This window comes from Saimiri boliviensis, chromosome 14, assembly GCF_048565385.1.
Source record: "Saimiri boliviensis isolate mSaiBol1 chromosome 14, mSaiBol1.pri, whole genome shotgun sequence".
Lineage (NCBI taxonomy): Eukaryota > Metazoa > Chordata > Mammalia > Primates > Cebidae > Saimiri > Saimiri boliviensis.
This window is the reverse complement of record NC_133462.1, coordinates 49,091,695-49,109,103: the sequence shown is the minus strand read 5'-3', so window position 1 is coordinate 49,109,103 and position 17,409 is coordinate 49,091,695. Positions and strand designations below refer to the sequence as shown.

Sequence of the window (17,409 nt, the reverse complement as noted above, 5' to 3'; positions counted from 1 at the left end):
CCCCATCCGGCCATGTCAGGAAGTTCTGAGGGACATCTACTTATCTGCAAGTGTGTTGTGCTTTCGTAACTGAGGAGCACTGTTAGAGGATTGTTATCAGAGGTAACAGTGTTACTTGAATGGGTCTTCTGGGATGCTGATGTGCACAGGAGAGATTTGGATTTCCCATCACTTTGTGTGATGACCATATAGCCCCCAAATCTCACATAAATGTGCTATGGAGAAGCTGAAAGAAGCCACCGCATTGTCCATGTGAGCTAGGAATAGTGCCTTCAGGTCTTACATCAAATCTTAATTCTGCCTTAACTTTGCTGCGTGACTCAGGCCAGACTTCTCCCTCTCTGGTTCTCAGAACAGCTCTCCAGCGGCCAAACTGAAGTTATCTCCCATGCCAGCCTGAGACTCCACCTCCTTAGCAACCTCCTGGAGAAGATAACTTAGCGAAAGACTGTCACTGCTCGGAGGAAGCGTCCCACACCCCTCACTGGTTTAGGAATTTAACACCACAGGAGCAACAGTCCCAGAAGGGAAGGCAATTGTTAGGAATTATACAGGCTAGTGCTGGAGCCCGCCATCCACTCTTGGCTTACACAGAGGTTGCTTTCATGCCCTTTCCCTCTGTTAATTTGGCTGGTTTTCCAAACATGGGTCAAACAACCCCTCTCCAGAAGCAGCAGCAGCAGAAGGAAATGTTATTAAAAATGAGTCTGTTAGTGGGCATGGTGTGTGGATGAAGTCTTTGGGAGTTTTGGCTGCCAAATAAAGACTTTATTGTCATTCCTCCTTTCCCAAGCTCCCTCCCTCTCTCCTCTCCTCCCTCCCTCACTCCTCCCTCCTCTCTCCCCCTCCCTCCCTATGATCTGCCCCTCCCTCCCCCTAAGCTAACCTCCCCACCCCAATAGGATCTGGTGGAAGAAAAGTCGGGCAAACACAAGCACGCACGCACCACTGGGAGATCAGAACTTCTAGCTGGCTCTCTGCTGCCACAGCTCCGCCGAAGGGAGGGGGCGGAAGACGCGGACTAAACTCACAGCTGAGCGGAGAGGAAGGTGTGTGCAGGTAAGCCCAGCGGGAGATGGGCAACAGACTGGGAAGAATCTTTCATCCAGTAAGTTTCCTCCTGATCTGTCCAACTTTTATTGATCTAGTCTCTATTCTCACTCCTTCCTTCCCCCAACCTTTTTCTCCTCTCAAATGAATTCAACTTTAGTCTTCCTAATTTCTTTCCTATAGCCTCTTCTTCTTCTCATCACTCTATGCCCCTATATTTGCTTGCTGTAAAAGTTAAGCTTTCCTGCTACAGATGTTTGTTGTAGCACAGACAGCCACGCTGCAAACAATAATTCTGCATATCAGGTGTTTCCATAGAAACTGGACTCCAGAACCCATTTCTTTGCACCTTTTCTGTATTGTCACATATTGTCAAAGTCACACACATCACGCACAGGCTGCACTTTCACTACCACCACCCCACACAGGCACAAATGAAAACATCCTGTCCCTTCACCTCTGCCCTCTGCATCTGACATACAGAGCCAGATATCGTCACCAGACATCAGCACACACGCACACACGTTCCCTGCAACTCGTCTTCTGGCCTCTCACATGCCTCCCCAACCATCAGAGCAAAGATAAAACACATCTTCCAGCCGAGATGTCAAAGCCAGAAGAAAATCTTGCATCCCAAGTTCAGGCCGAATAGGGAGGTGATAAGCAAGAGCCGAAGCTGGAAGGGTTTCTCCATTATTCAGGGCTTGATTGGGTAGGAGGGAGAGAAAAGTGGCTTTCCAACCTGCACAGTGTCTTCTCAGCAGCTTTGAATTTCTGTCTCACTGGTCCAAACTACTTGGCTTTTGGGAAGAAAGGAAAGTAAGCAACCCGGTTTCCAATCCTTGAAGGTCCTGATTCCCAGCTCTGGGGGCAGTGCATTTTTTTTTTCTTGCAGACAGCCAGAAAAATATTTTTCTTTAAAGCCTTTCTGAAATAATTCCAACCACTCAGGTTGGCACAAGGTCCTGTGGCAGAGGAGAAAAAAGAAAAAGACAGTGGGTTCTTCAGCAGTTGGGGAGGGGCCAACTGAAGGGTGGTCCCTCTCCTGCTCCCCCTCTCATTCCATTCCATTCATAGAGAGGATCTGTTCCAAGGCAGGCAGGGTGTAGGGAGATCAGGGGTCACATACACAGCTGATCCTCACAGTCACCTGAGGGCAGGAGAGGGAGGAGTGTGGAGGGGGCTTCCCGAAAATACAGATGTGGCTCTCACTACAGATCTACAGAATCAAGACCCAGGAATCTTCAGGAGATTCTGATGGTCCACCAGGGCTTGAGAACATGAATCAGGGGCCTGAGGGAGAGCTTTGCTGTAATTCATGAGCTCAAGACTGGCCGTGTTAGCTGGACAGAAGGACTATGTCCTGGAAAAGGAGCTCCAGAGTGTTCCAAACAGGCCATCCCTTTTGGGGAGTGGGAGAAAACAGGGAAGATCTCCTCTGAGCTGCCTCCCTCTCTCCTCCTTTGCAAGCACAGGCAGCCACATTTACGGCAGAGGAATATTCCAGTAAGAAAGTTCCCCCAGGATGGCTCCACAGAGCTGCTGTTTCCTCTCACCGGCTAATCTGCCTGCCCCAGGACCCCAGGAGAATGTGCTGGGCCCTTCCCCTAACCCTTCTAGGTCCCTGCTTCTCCTACCCAGCAGCTGCCTGTCTGGACTCTCACAGAGGGTGGGCTGAACTTGTTACTCCCTCTCCATCTCCCTAGCGGACAACCCCATTTATTGGGCATGTGAGTGAAGCAGTTCAAGGCTGGAAAGGGCAAAAAGCTGAGTGCACAAACTTGGAGAATCACGAATCACAGTGGAACTCCATGGCCCACTGAGGAGGGCAGGCTTGCGCCTTCAGCCAGCGTCCTCTCACCTGTTGCAGAAAGCATGGGTGAGAAGATAGAGAATTAGAAAGACAGAACGAGCTTTCCCTAGGTGGCTGGGGGCTTCCAGGCTCTCCTCAATTTGCTGTTTCTGAGACCCAAGTGTGATGATCTCACAAGCCACAGAGGAGAGGCAGTTGCTCTGTGTAGAAGAGCCAGCACCCCCAAGGATCCCTGCCTTTGAGCAGCCCCTGGGTCTGCCCTCTAGCCACGCTGGAAGGAAAGAGACCCCATTACTTTGAAATAATATCAACAAAAGCTTAATATTCACAGAACGCTCACTTTGCATGTATTGACTCAGTTAACACTTAAAACAGAAAAGAAGGTGTTAGCATGCCCATTTTATAGATGGGAAAAGCAATTGCTTTGCCTACGTCTATCCAGCTAAGCATCTGAAGAACTGCAGGCTTGGGTGTCAGATCTACAACCACTCAAGGCATCAGACACACACTCCTAGGCTTTTTTCAAGGGTTGGAGATGCTGGGGGAGCGGGGAGGAGGAGGATATGGTAGGTGGCAGGCTGTCAGAGAAGTGCCATCTTGCCCTGGTTTCTCCTCCATCCCTCAGAATGGAAAATTTGCTCTTCTAGACTAGTGGCCTGAGGCCAGAAAATCTTCATTCTGTTTACACTTTGCCTTGTGGTAGACACTGGGGAGACAGATGGTCTCTCCATAATAGTGTTATTTTTATTTTTAGCACTTTTTGATCTGTAGTGCATTTTAAAGTTGCTAACCACACTTGTTTCTGACAACTGGGTAAGGAATATAGGTACAGGGAAGATTTTGTTATTCCCATTTTACAGATAAGAAAACTGACACCCAGAACAGGGTTGCATCACTAGGTAGTGGTGGAGGGGCAAGAATCTAGTGCACCACAAGCTCTCCTCCCACTGTCTGAGGAAGGATCACCCTTGCATTATTTCATCTTTCCGGAAAGGGGCAACTGGAAGTCACCATGCCCCATACTGCCCCTTTGTTGACTCAGCACCATATCAGCCCTAATGGGGGCCTTGAAAGGGTCTTAGACTCACTCCTCTGCTAACTCGGCTCATAAACTGGTGAAGACTATTTGATTCCCCCTGCTTCCAACTCCCTTCTGGACCACAGGAAGAGGTAAAGACAGCAGGATAGCTTTTGGATATCTAGGTTGAGAACAGAAAGAAGGGAAGAAAGAGAGAGGGTGCTCCAGTGTTCACAGGCACAGCTCTGGGTCTGTTCCAATGCTCACGGGCACCCATTCTGCACAGCAGGGTAGCTCTGGGTCAAGGCATGGAGGCTTAGGGCTGACCAAGTAGACAGAAGATCTGACACTTGAGAAGAATGCCTGCACCGAGTGTGGAGAACCCTGCTGCTAACCCCGCCCACCCTGGAAGACAAACCCAGCCTCATTCCCAGCCCAACCTCAACCTCTCCACACAAAACCAATTAGTTTAAATAACAGCTGCTCCTAATGACTTGACAAGCCCATCAGGACCTCCCCCCATCCCTGCCGTGAGCATAAATATTCCACCAGTCCTGGACTTTTACATTAAATTAATTAAATAGATAGGAAAGGAGACTATCTCACTTTCAAAATCAAGGAGTCTGTAAGGCGCTGTGGCTCACACCTGTAATCCCAGCACTTTAGGAGGCTAGGCTGATCCCTTGAGCTCAGGGGTAAAACCAGCTTAGGCAACATGGTAAAACCCCATCTCTAAAGAAAAGACAAAAATTAGCCAGGGATGGTAGTGTACGCCTGCAGTTCAAGCTACTGGGGATGCTGAGATGGGAGGATCACCAGAGCCCAGGGTGGTTGAGGCTGCAGTGAGCTGCGATCGTACTACTACTACGCTCCAGCCTGGGGAACAAAGAGAGATCCTGTCTAAAAACAAAAAAACAAAACAAAAAACAAACAACAACAACAAAAAAAACAAGGAATCTTGAATCTGTTCTTTCATAAACAAATAAATGAATAGGTAAGCCTCTGCCACTTGCAGAGATTTTGCACTTTATAACATGCCTTCAAATGCACGATCTGGTTTGATCCTCACACAGATGAGGGGCCTGGGGTGGAGAGTCAGAGCCAGGAGCCAAGCTCAGATCCACAATAGTTGGAACTGAAAATTGAATTTAAAACTCTCTAAGGGGCCGGGCGCGGTGGCTCACTCCTGTAATCCCAGCACTTTAAAAGGCCAAGGTGAGAAGATCACTTGAGCTTAGGAGTTTAAAACCAGCCTGAGCAATATAGTGAGACCCCCATCTAATTTTTGTTTAAAGTGAAAAAAGAAAACAAAAATGAAGATTCTCTTAGGAAACATTCTTAAATGTGGAGAGTGAATGTTGGGTTGGGCAAAGCAATTGCTTTTCTCTTCCATGAAGCAGCAGCTTTTCCAGAACCGACGGTGGAGAACAGAGCTGCATGCAATTGGCTGTCGCAGGTGGTCAATAAGCCTTCACTGACTGAGCAACGAGCCGAGCCCTGTAGAAAGCTGTGGGAGGAGAGGTGCACTTGCGAAAGCCTAAGAAAAGTTTAAAAACACACACATGGACACATCCTAAGGAATCGTATGATTGGACAGAAGTTTCTAGAAGCCAGGAGCATAGAGTGAGGCTCTGAGGCTTTGTAGGAGGGACTATGACCACCCATGGAGTCCAGATACCCTCAGCCTGTCACACAGATTCTGATTTCAGAGACCTAGGACATTATGGAGCACTGCCAGAGAGAATGGCCAGGCCGTCAGCCGTCAGGACTTCTCATCCCGCCTCCCGGCAAAGCTCCAGCGGGAAGGGGCGTCACCCCATGAGAAAAGCCTTAGCCATGAACGCTATTTCCTTGAGAAGCAACCCCGGCACACTGAATGGTTCTGCTTCAGCCCTGGGGTGGGGAGGAGGGGAGGAGGGCAGGTTCGGTTTCCCCACAGAACTTGCTCCCAGGAGCATTTCCTGGAGAACGCCCTGTTGGCTCTGGGAGGAGCTTGGCTGGGCCCAGAGGTTTGGAATGTAAAAGGGTCAGAGGGCTAGGGGAAAAAAAAGGTAAGTTCCCTAAGGGTCTGGTGCTGCACGTGGGGTTGAGAAAGGCCTGTGTTTACTGTGGATGAGAAGGTGGGGCGGCCAGCCTGCTGCGTGGAGCTGTGAGTGGCCTGCCTGCTCCTCTCACCCCTGACAATGAAGACCAGGGCTGCCCTGGCACTGAGCCAAGGAAACCCGCTCCCAGCACAGGCCACAGCCATGGTGCCTCACTGCTTTTGCTGGAAGCCCTGGGCAAATTCGTGCCTAGTCCCTGGCATATGCTTTTGGTGACAAAGGCAATGAAGGAATGTAGAAACCTCCAACCCCATGCCCCCCACCAGTGCTGGGAGCCTCCTTGAGACAGGGGGTCTCACAGTATGAAAGATTCCTTGCTCATTTCTAGGCTTCTGGGTGATTAGAAAATAAAGAATTTTTTTTTTTTTTTTTGTAATCAGGGTCACAAAACTTGAGGCTTTTAGAAATGTTTGTTTTAGAATCCTGATGCTTTAACCACCTCCTTAATTTATATGCAAGATGACTGTTCTGTTTTCCAGAAAATTACAGGACAGAATGTTAATTCATAGTTCACCAATTACAATTGATGTGGGGTTCAGCCAACAAGACTCAAGCTTAAAGTTTTGCAATTAACGCCTTCTCTTTTTAATCCTTGCAATGTATTTCTAAGAATGTTATATCCTTAACAGGAGATCAAGCCAAAAACCTCACTCCAAGATCCTTTGTGGTAGGAGGCCAGGGGAAATGGCCTTCCAGACCCCCTTGGAGAGGCCTGCCTTGAAAGAGACCACCTTAGAGGAAGGTGGAGAAGCCACACAGGCTGCAAGATGGTCTCTGCTCTCCTGCCTTCCTTCTTCCCTTCCAGTACTCAGTATACTGCATAAGCGTTCACGTACACACACACAGGATAAGTGAGAGTTTGCTGATGTGCATGGGACCTGAAGAGGTGTGTGTGAGACTGTGCAGACTGGGGAGGGTTCAAGGGTGTGTGGTGTGTGTGTGTGTGTGTGTGTGTGTGTGTGTGTGTGCGTGTGTGTCCGTACCCATAAGCTGCAGTGAGACACCCTCTACCCACCCATGGCTAAGGCCTTCTCTTTCCCATTTCTTGTCACATTCAGCTTTTCCTGAGCATCTGGCCTAGAATTCAGCAGCTGGTGAGTGGCTTCTGTTGCCTTCCTTTGATCAAAGCCAGCGAGGAGCCAGGCGCTGGGTCAAGGAAGAAAAGAGTCTAAGCTGACATGGGTTCAAAGGGAAGGCAGGAGAGGCAGGGTGTCTGAATCAACACAGGGATCACAGGGTCCAGACGCAAGCTGGGGACATACTCCAGCCCAGCCTATCTCAGAGAAGCCTGCATGCCCAGACCTCGAGGCAGTGGAAAGGACACCCCAGTTCTGAGGAAGAGGTCAGGAGGGCCAGTTGAAGCAATGTGGGAACAGGGATCATGTCTGGAGGTGTCGTAGAAATAACAGCCTTGGAGAGGGGAAGGTACAGGCATCCCCTCCCAGCCTAGTCCAGGGGAGGATACCTGTGGGGGCGTGGCCTTCTGTCTGCAGCCATGGGTCTGCTATTTCCCCAGTTTCAATTCAACTCAAGCCACATGGCCCTATGGGGAGGGCCCCTGGGCCAATGGGAAGGAGGGCAACACCAAAACGTCCTTCAGCTCCATATTTCAATGTTACCGAGGCTAGCAGGAGGTTCTTCTTGATCTCCCACCTCAAGACTACCAACTCCAAAGGATATAGGAGCAGCAATACCAAACCAAAAGAAAGGAAAGCGTTTTCTCCACATCTTTCAATCCCTCCACTGTTTATTTCCTGGGAGTCTCCACATCTGGGGAGAAATTCTTGGCATATCTCCCAATGGCAGAGACCAGTGTTTTCTGAGCCAAGCGCGGGGAGTGGGGAGGGGGTGGGCAGGCCAGAGCATCTGTGAGCCAGGGTAGAGGCAAAGGTGTCGGCGGCACTTCCCTCCCTTCCCGAGATCCACACCAGCTCTCCTCTGGAAGGGAGGGGACCTTGGTTTTTGTCCTGGGTCTGCTGCTAAATAGCATACTGGCCCTGGAGAGTCACTGCTTCCCTCCAGTCCTCAGTTTTTGTAAACAGTGGGGTATGGAATTGATTGGTGGATTTCAAACCATTTTTATCGAAGAAACATGTTCCCCCCACCCCAAAATGAATGCTTTGGCTAAAACTCAATATATATAATAGGGTTTTTTTTTTTTTTTTTTTTTTTGTGTGAGGTGGAGTTTCATTTGTTACCCAGGCTGGAGTGCAATGGCGCGATCTCAGCTCACCGCAACCTCCACCTCCTGGTTTCAGGCAATTCTCCTGCTTCAGCCTCCTGAGTAGCTGGGATAATAGGTTTTTTTAAAGAGAGCTGCTCAGGTTGGCATGGGGATGGGTTGAGGGCACCCCAGGGCCACCTCCTCAGTCTCCTCCTTACAGGGGAGCTCCACAGAAATAAAGGCAGAGTTTGAAAACCACTGCGTTATGGGATCTTTAAGGACCTTTCTGGATTTAGCACCCAGGACTCTATATATGCTTTATATATCCTAACATCTCTCTCTTGAAGACACTGATGATTTGCTCATGCTATGAATGGGAGGACTGAGGGCCAGAGTAGTTAAGGATCTTCTCTGACAAGCCCCAGGACTCCTGACTCAGAGTCCAGTGTGCTTTCTTTTTTTTAAGACAGAGTTTCACTCTTGTTGCCCAAGCTGGAGTGTAATCTCGGCTCACTGCAACCTCCACCTCCCTGGTTCAATTTTCCTGCCTCAGCCTTCCAAGTAGCTGGAATTACAGGCGCCCAGCACCACACCCAGCTAATTTTTTTGTATTTAGTACAGACAGGGTTTCACCATGTTGGTCAGGCTGGTCTCGAACTACTGACCCCAGGTAATCCACCCACTCCGGCCTCCCAGAGTGCTGGGATTACAGGTGTGCACCACTGTGCCTGGCACCATATGCTTTCTATTAGCATGGCGCCCCCTGTTTAGAGTCGGTTCAACATAGCAAGCGGCTAAGCCAATGGGCAGGGAATCCGTTGCCCCAAGCCCTTGTTATTCCCACACCTGCCGGGGACAGGCAAACAAGGAGATGCTTCTACAGCTCCCTGAGCTCTGCCCATCTTCCCTGGAGCTCTAGCTCTGCCCAACTGTGGCTTCGAAAATATGACATCTAGTGACTGAGGGCCCAAGGCTAATGACCTCCTGTGTCTCTTCCCTGCAGGTGCATCACCTGGATCATGAGGTCACCCCTCTGCTGGCTCCTCCCACTTCTCATCTTGGCCTCGGTGGCCCAAGGCCAGCCAACAAGACGACCAAGACCCGGGACTGGGCCGGGGCGCAGACCCAGACCCAGGCCCCGGCCCACACCCAGCTTTCCTCAGCCTTATGAACCAGCAGAGCCAACAGACCTGCCTCCTCCCCTCCCTCCAGGCCCTCCATCCATCTTCCCTGACTGTCCCCGCGAATGCTACTGCCCCCCTGATTTCCCATCTGCCCTCTACTGTGATAGCCGCAACCTGCGCAAGGTCCCCATCATCCCGCCCCGCATCCATTACCTCTATCTCCAGAACAACTTCATCACTGAGCTCCCGGTGGAGTCCTTCCAGAATGCCACAGGCCTGCGATGGATTAACCTGGACAACAACCGAATCCGCAAGATAGACCAGAGGGTGCTGGAGAAACTGCCTGGCCTAGTGTTCCTCTACATGGAGAAGAACCAGCTGGAAGAGGTCCCCTCGGCCCTGCCCCGGAACCTGGAGCAGCTGCGGCTGAGCCAGAACCACATCTCCAGAATCCCACCTGGCGTCTTCAGCAAGCTGGAGAACCTGCTACTCCTGGATCTCCAGCACAACAGGCTGAGCGACGGCGTCTTCAAGCCCGACACCTTCCAGGGCCTCAAGAACCTCATGCAGCTCAACCTGGCCCACAACATCCTGAGAAAGATGCCGCCCAGGGTCCCCACCGCCATTCACCAGCTCTACCTGGACAGCAACAAGATTGAGACTATCCCTAACGGTTACTTCAAGAGCTTTCCCAATCTTGCCTTCATTCGACTCAACTACAATAAGCTGACGGACAGGGGGCTCCCCAAGAACTCCTTCAACATCTCCAACCTGCTCGTGCTCCACCTGTCACACAACAGGATCAGCAGTATGCCCGCCATCAACAACAGGCTGGAACACCTGTACCTCAACAACAACAGTATCGAGAGTGAGTGGGCTGGGCCGGGGCGGGGCCGCAGGCAAGGAGGTTGGCTCGTGTAGCGCCTCCGCCCTCTCTAGGAAGCCTTAGGGTGGGGTGGTATCAAAAGCATCCACTTTGGCACTGGATTTCAATTTATGGCCTTGCCACTGGCTATCTAGGTGACCTTGAAAAGATATTTGACCTCTCTGGGAAGTTTCCTCATCTGTAAAATGAGAATGGTAATAATAATCTTCTATCACAAAGGTGATACAAAGATGTAATAGAGACGTAATATGGAGAAAGTACCCAGAATATCATACTTGGGGGGTCATAGCTTTTCTTCCTTCGTTCTTCCTCAGCCTCAGTTCCTTGGCAACTGGATCTATAGGTAGGGTCGTCATGGAATATACTCCTAGACTTTCTGCTAAAAACAGAACAGAGACATTTAAATACGTATCTTGACATGTCCTGGGCCCGCCCTCTGCAGAAACCCTGTCCCTGTGGGAGGCCACTTCTTCCCAAGCCTGAGCCTCGGTTTCAATTCAGGGTATGCAACTGGTAAAAATGTGGCAGCCAGGAAGAAAAGGTCTGTATGCCAGTCTCAATCTATCTGGAAGGTTGCAATGTTGAGCTACATTTAAGGGAGAGTTTGCCTAAGTGACATTTACAGGGTTCTGGACTTGTAGTGTCAGCTACAGCCCAGGAGAGGAGATTGGAAGTTGCAGTTTTGCTTCAATCAAAAAATTTCAGCTCTGAGCAGAGCGTCAGCAGGAAGATGTAGAAGTGAAATAACATTTTCTGGTTCTTGAACAAAATCAGCCTACATTCCCACAAGGGATGCAGCAGCAGAAGGGAAGAAAGGGATTGAGGGAAAAGAGCAGGCCCTTAGAATGATATTTGGGGATCCTTCCGTTTCCAAGCCAAATAACGAGAGAGAGATTGTTGGTTTCTACAGTCTTGAAACAAATGGATGGGAAATAGATCCAGACACTCATCTGGGATAATTTCAAGAAGTAGGGGAGAATTTTTTTTGAATCTTAGAAAAAAAGTTTGGGAAAGGGAGAAGATGGTTTGATTTTACTCTGGAGACAGCACATGAAAATAAAACACATTACCTCCAGGAAGCTATAAGGCCAAGATGTAGACAGAAAAGATACCTTAATTAATAAATGGCTGATAGGTCTCTACCAGATTATGGAAGAACAGGTTCCTGGGGGATATCCTAGCCTTCTGAGGTTGAAGTCAGACTTACACCTCACCCACATGAGCCCACCTCCATCCAGCCTGTCTCTTGCGCCTTTCACAGACAGAACGGGCTCAGTGGGACCTAGGTCAGTGTGACGATTATGTTCTTCACAATGACAGTAATGCTGCCACTGGTACTGTCCTCAAACAGCTTGCAAAATGCTTTTGCCAACATTCTCTCCCCTGATTACAGGGCAGGCACCACTCTTAACATTTCACAGACTGAAGAACTCAGCATCAGGGTGGCTAGGTAATGGCCCGAAGTCACAAAGGTCATAAGAGAAAAACCCTGTGTCTGGGCCCTTCTTCGACTCCAGTGACAAAGGAGAAAGAGGAGGAAAAGGAAGAGGAAGACAGCCACAGCGAAGATGATGCCTACCTACTCTTCCTCCTCCTCCTCCATAAATGATAAGTGAGGCAAGGCTTAGGGATAATAAAACAGTTCATTTAAATGCTGGCATGCCTGGTGCTACAGGCATCTAACAAGAGGTGATGGAGCAAACGGAATCTCAGGCCATGGACCCTTCAGAATCAGTAGTCTCATCGTGTCCCTGGGGCTCTGGAGCTCTCCGCAGACCATCTTTCCTCTTCTCGTCATCCCTATTTCAGTTCCCATCTTTCGCCCATCCTCATGCCTCACATCCGATTCAAAGGAAAACCTGTAGAGTCATTTTCACATCCACGTGCTGGCTTCCGATCTCCCCTTACTCCATTGCTTCTCCACACTGTAGCCAGGTTCATCTTTGTACAGCATCAACCTGAACATGGGGATCCCAAAGACCCTTCCAGATTTAACACTCCAGGAGATCATGGTTCAAGCATCCTCTTAATAACATCGCTCACATAAAGATAGCCCTGTTCGCTGCCATTCCTCCGACCGGAGATCAAAAGCCTCTTAATGAAATACCTTCCCAGCTTACTTTCCTTAGTACACCACATTGCACTATTACTACTCCCAGATTCAGCCATATGCAGAATTTTGGCCTCCACGACTTCATTCAAACAGATTCCTCTGTCAGAACACCATCCCCTAATCTCCACCTGTTGTAATCCTACTGATTCTCGAAGGCCCAGCTCAAAATTGACTTCCAATTCTCTAGAGTAAACTTGCAAGAGCAGTTGATGATCAATTCCAACTTGATTCATTTTACAAATGAGTAAACTGAGCCTGGGGGTCCAGGCAGCTCATCTATGATCACACTTCCCAAAGCCAGCCAGTTTCAGAGAGAAGTCTGCAGTCCTGGCTGTCGGGTGTCCTCTCCCTTCCCCTTCCAAATCTTGGCCGCCAGCCTCGGTCTGCCCTGATCCCTCCACCTCCATTCCCTGCTGACTTCTCTTCTTTCTCCGTAGAAATCAACGGAACCCAGATTTGCCCCAACGACCTAGTCGCGTTCCATGACTTCTCCTCGGACCTGGAGAACGTGCCACACCTGCGCTACCTGCGGCTGGATGGGAACTACCTGAAGCCGCCCATCCCGCTGGACCTCATGATGTGCTTCCGCCTCCTGCAGTCCGTGGTCATCTAGGCCCTGCTCCCCCACGGATCTGCTCTGACCGCACTTGAAGGCTGGGGCCCAGGCGCCTGTGCCCGCCACTCGTTTTCTCTCTGTCCCTTTCTTGCTCCCAGCTTTGCCTCCCTTATCCCACCCTCGAGGCAGGGAAAAGCCATCCATTCTGCTGCAGCCTCAGGAGCGAGACTTCCAAGGGCTCGGTTTGGTCCCACCCAGTTGAAAGACACCCAGTGCACACCCAAACTCCTGGCCTTCTGTGGTTTCCCTTTGCTCCAGAAACACAGATGTGTCTAAAGACTTGGTGTCCCCTGTCTCTCCTCCCCCACCCGCCACTCCTGGGGACATCTGGGCCACAGACTGACTGACATCTGATCTTGGTCCTGGCCCAGCAAGCGGCCCGGAGGTAAGGTTCAGAAAGTCCCCCTGGGGACGCCTCCATCTTGGGCAGCTCTGGCTCCAAGAGGCCGAGAAACCCAGTTCTCCTCGGCCTCGGATCCCTTCTGGCAAAGCTGCTGCTCCGCCGCGCGGTTCCCCGGCCCCAGACCTCGCCCTGGCCCTGCTGGCCCAGGTCTCCGGGAAGGAGGAGCGAGGGAAGGACGAGGGGCTGCAGGCTCAGGGCTCCCGCGGGGGCCCTCCCGCCCCAGGGTGAGCAGAGCTCACTCGCTCCTGGCTGGGGCGCAGGAGGGACAGCCGAGGAGCAGAATGGCCCAAGGAACTAGGAAGCAGCCATGGGAGGGGGCGGCTCAAGCCTTGGACGGGCCCCCTTGCCCAGCCTCGGTTTAGGGAGCGGCGTTCACAGCGTTTGCGTGGGGGCGGAGAGGGAAGAGGCAGCAGCCCCGCCCCCGCCATCTGTTCTCCATCAGGGCGCGCGGCCCGGCCACTTCCACCCCCGGGAGGCGGCTCCTGAGAAACAGAGGAAGGCGCGGGGCATCTGCACACGTGCACGGAGCCCCTCGGTGCTGGAAAACGCGCCTCCGCCTCGGAGACAGACGCGCCGGCGCCACCTCGTGGCTGGTGCGGGTAACAGCCGGCCCGAGTCTCCCGCCCGCCCTCTCCCGGGGGTGATCGTCCTCGGCGGAGGAGCCCCCGTGGGATCCTAACATGGAAGAGCCGTGGGCCGTGTGCATGGTGTCGCTCGTCTCTAGGGTCTAAAGGGCACAAGGGTCCCCAGGCTGGGGCTCATTCCCATGATGAGTGAGCCCAGGGGAGGACGTAGGCGGTTCCCGTTTGTTGCATGCCCTTTCCGGGTGGTGCCTTCTCAGTTCCAGCATCTGGAAACCGAGGACGTGGATAAGATGCTCCTGGCTGGGCGCGGTGGCTCACGCCTGTAATCCCAGCATTTTGGGAGGCCGAGGCGGGTAGATGATTGCCTGAGCTAAAGAGTTCGAAACCACCCTGACCAATATGGTGAAACGCCGTCTCTACTAAGATGCAAAAAGATTAGCCAAGTGTAGTGGCGCAGGCTTGTAATCCCAGCTACTGGGAGGCTGAGGCAGGAGAATCGCTTGAGCCTGGGAGCTGGAGGTTGCAGTGAGCCGAGATCATGCCACTGCACTCCAGAGTGGGCGACAGAGTGAGGCTCTTATCTCAAAAAAGAAACAACAACAAAAACGATGCTCTTCTGAGGTCCCTGCGACGCTCCGCTCCGAATCTGCGGCTCCACACTAAATCATCCTCGAATACAGGACAAGTCCTAAATCTTTGCCCCTTCCCTTGCAGTAATTTATTTTCTATATGGACTGTCCCTCCGCCAGAGGCTTCCCCACCCTCCATCCCTGGCCTAGGTGAGCAGCTTGGCGGGTCTCCAAGTGGAACCCGGCCCAGACAAGGCTGCCTCGACTTCACCTTTCCCCCTAACTTCCTCCAAGGGATGATGCCCCTTCTCAGCCTGTGTATGTTGGTGGGAGGCGTAGGGGATAGATGTTCTAGAAATGAGTAAGACACAGTGCCCGCCCCGAAGTTAGGTTGCAAAAAGTTCCAGAGGTTTTCAAGAAATTGGGTCTTGAAGTTAGCTGGGTCCCTAACTTCAAGAAATTCCCATTATGCTCCTTCTCACCTTTCTCTTTGGCTAATTATGGAAAATAGGGCCCATTTCATCATAGCCTCCTCCTGTACTCCGCTAAGATCGCCGCGTTCATCCTAGCTGCAGCTGGTTTCTCCAAGGCTCCTGCTTAAAGTCGACATATTATTATGGCTGAAAGCCACTTGAGCCTGGATAAGCCCTTCTGCATCTTATTCGCAGCTTGCATCCTCAAGGTTGATGAGGCCCTCGGGGAAGAGGTCATTCCCTTGATCCTGCAAACCCAGACTCGTTTAGCAGCAAGGCAATCTCCATCATCCCATTGCCCAATATAGAGTATGTCTGCTCTCTCCATCACTCTCTGCAGCTGTAAGCCAGAGGGGACTCAAGGTAAACCGGCTTTACAGGCTCCCCTCCCCCAAAACACACACACCATGTGCTGGTTTTTGTGTTTAAAAAAGCCCCCTTCTCCATGCACAAGTTCATTCCCTCCATGCTGTTGTCATTGACATATACAGGTGTGTATGTGTGCTCTGCATGTGTATCTCTTCTCTCTTGAAGACCGTGGTAACTTTGTGAAATAACTTCCATATTTCAACACGCTTCACAGTAGAGGAAATAAAGTAATATGGAAAACGCCCTGCTTGAACTTGACAGTGTGAACAGGTCAAGAATAACATTTTGAAGTCATCTTGCTGACCGGGCACAGTGGCTCTTGTCTGTAATCCCAGCAGTTTGGGAGGCCGAGATGGGAGGATCACCTGAGGTCAGGAATTCAAGACCAGCCTGGCCAACATGGTGAAACCCCTTCTCTACTAAAAATACAAAAAATTGGCTGGATATTGTGGCACATGCCTGTGATTGCAGCTACTCGGAAGGCTGAGGCAGGAGAATTGCTTGAACCCAGGGGGCAGAGGTTGCAGTGAGCTGAGATTGCGCCATTGCACTCCAAGCCTGGGAGACAGAAGGGGACTTCATCTAAAAAAAAAAAAAAAAGATAAAAATAAAATAAAGTCGGCTGGGTGAGGTGGCTCACGCCTGTAATCCCAGCACTTTGGGAGGCCGAGGCGAGTGGATCACGAGGTCAAGAGATCGAGACCATCCTGGTCAACATGGTGAAACCCCGTCTCTACTAAAAATACAAAAAATTAGCTGGGCATGGTGGCACGTGCCTGTAATCCCAGCTACTCAGGAGGCTGAGGCAGGAGAATTGCCTGAATCCAGGAGGTGGAGGTTGCGGTGAGCCAAGGTTGTGCCATTGCACTCCAGCCTGGATAACAAGAGCGAAACTCCATCTCAGAAAAAATAAATAAATAAAATAAAATAAAATAAAATAAAGTCATCTTGCTACCCACCCCCTACCACTGAGCCACCATTCCCAGCCCCAGAGCCTCTTACTTGCTCTAACAAGATGAGTGGAGAAAAGATTATATTCTTAAGAAATTCCTAGGAAAGCTATTCTAAGGCCTCGTCTCTCTTCCTCCTCTTCCTCCTCCTCCTCCTTCTCCTTCTTCTTTTTCTTCTTCTTCTTCCTCTTCTGTCTTTTAATAGCAGCAGGATTTCATTACATTGCCCAGGCTGTTCTAGAACTCTTGGCCTCAAGCAGTCCTCCCAAAGTGCTGGGACTACAAGTGTGAGCCACTGTGCCCAGCCCCAAAGCCTTTTCTTGAAGAATTTCTCCCAAACTCCTCACAACCCTCATAAAAAATTAATCCTCAATTCCACAGGACTGCCCCAACACAGACAAATATATATTCTTAAAGTCAGACCAGAAATCTGACAGCTGCATTTGAAACCCAAAGCATCAGGTTCTTTCAACCTGCACATACTAAATTGTTGAGGGTGTTCCAGGAGCTCGGTGTAGAGGCAGCCACAGAAAGACACAAAACAGTTGCCTTTCCTGCCCGAGTGAAGCTTACAGACTAGCCGGGGAGATGCAGTGTGCACACAAAACAGTGAAAGAGCTGCCCCGAGGGCAGAGAGCATAGAGCCAGTCATCTGGAATGGTCTGAAGGCCATGCGGAAGTCCACAGAAGGGTCAGAACAGGGTGCCCCAGAATCTCTCTTCAAAGGGAAGGTTGGTTGCAGAAGTGGGGTTCATGACCTTCCCAGGCTACCCATCTTCTTTAGAGTGAGAACTGCCAGGTGACGTCCTCACTGCTCCCGCCTGCCTACTAGACATCTACTTCCGTTCACTTCACGGATGTTCAGTGGATACCAGCCATATGCCAGGTCCGCAGATAAGACTTCAAGGATGGGTAATATACAATGCATACCTTTGAGTAAGGGGAAAGAAATCCATGAATGGATACCTCTATGTCTTAAGTGTTTGTAAAATGCTGTGTATGAGCAACATAGAGGAGAGGGCTTTTACCTCTGTCTACGGAAAACCAGAAACGTCCCTACCATGTGAGCTGGCTCTTAAGGGATAAATCAGATTTGGTCAGGTGGAAGAAAGAAAAAAAAAAGATGCAGGCCGGGTACAGTGGCTCACACCTGTAATCCCAGCACTTTGGGATAC

The 17,409-nt window shown here is 50.7% G+C and overlaps 1 protein-coding gene across 2 annotated transcripts; it reads left to right on the top strand.

Annotated features, from left to right (window-relative positions):
- The first annotated feature begins 892 nt into the window (after positions 1 to 892).
- On the top strand, positions 893 to 15,524 carry PRELP (proline and arginine rich end leucine rich repeat protein). 2 transcript variants are annotated; one of them, XM_074385006.1, is made up of 3 exons: positions 893 to 1,049; positions 9,151 to 10,139; positions 12,708 to 15,524. In XM_074385006.1, exons 2-3 carry the CDS (start codon positions 9,167 to 9,169, stop codon positions 12,881 to 12,883), a joined length of 1,149 nt encoding a protein of 382 aa, XP_074241107.1. In that variant the 5' UTR covers positions 893 to 1,049; positions 9,151 to 9,166; the 3' UTR covers positions 12,884 to 15,524. The 2 variants fall into 2 exon arrangements, with proteins under 2 accessions (XP_074241107.1, XP_003938358.1); XM_003938309.4 differs by having other exon boundaries at positions 894 to 1,059.
- The last annotated feature ends 1,885 nt before the right edge of the window (positions 15,525 to 17,409 follow it).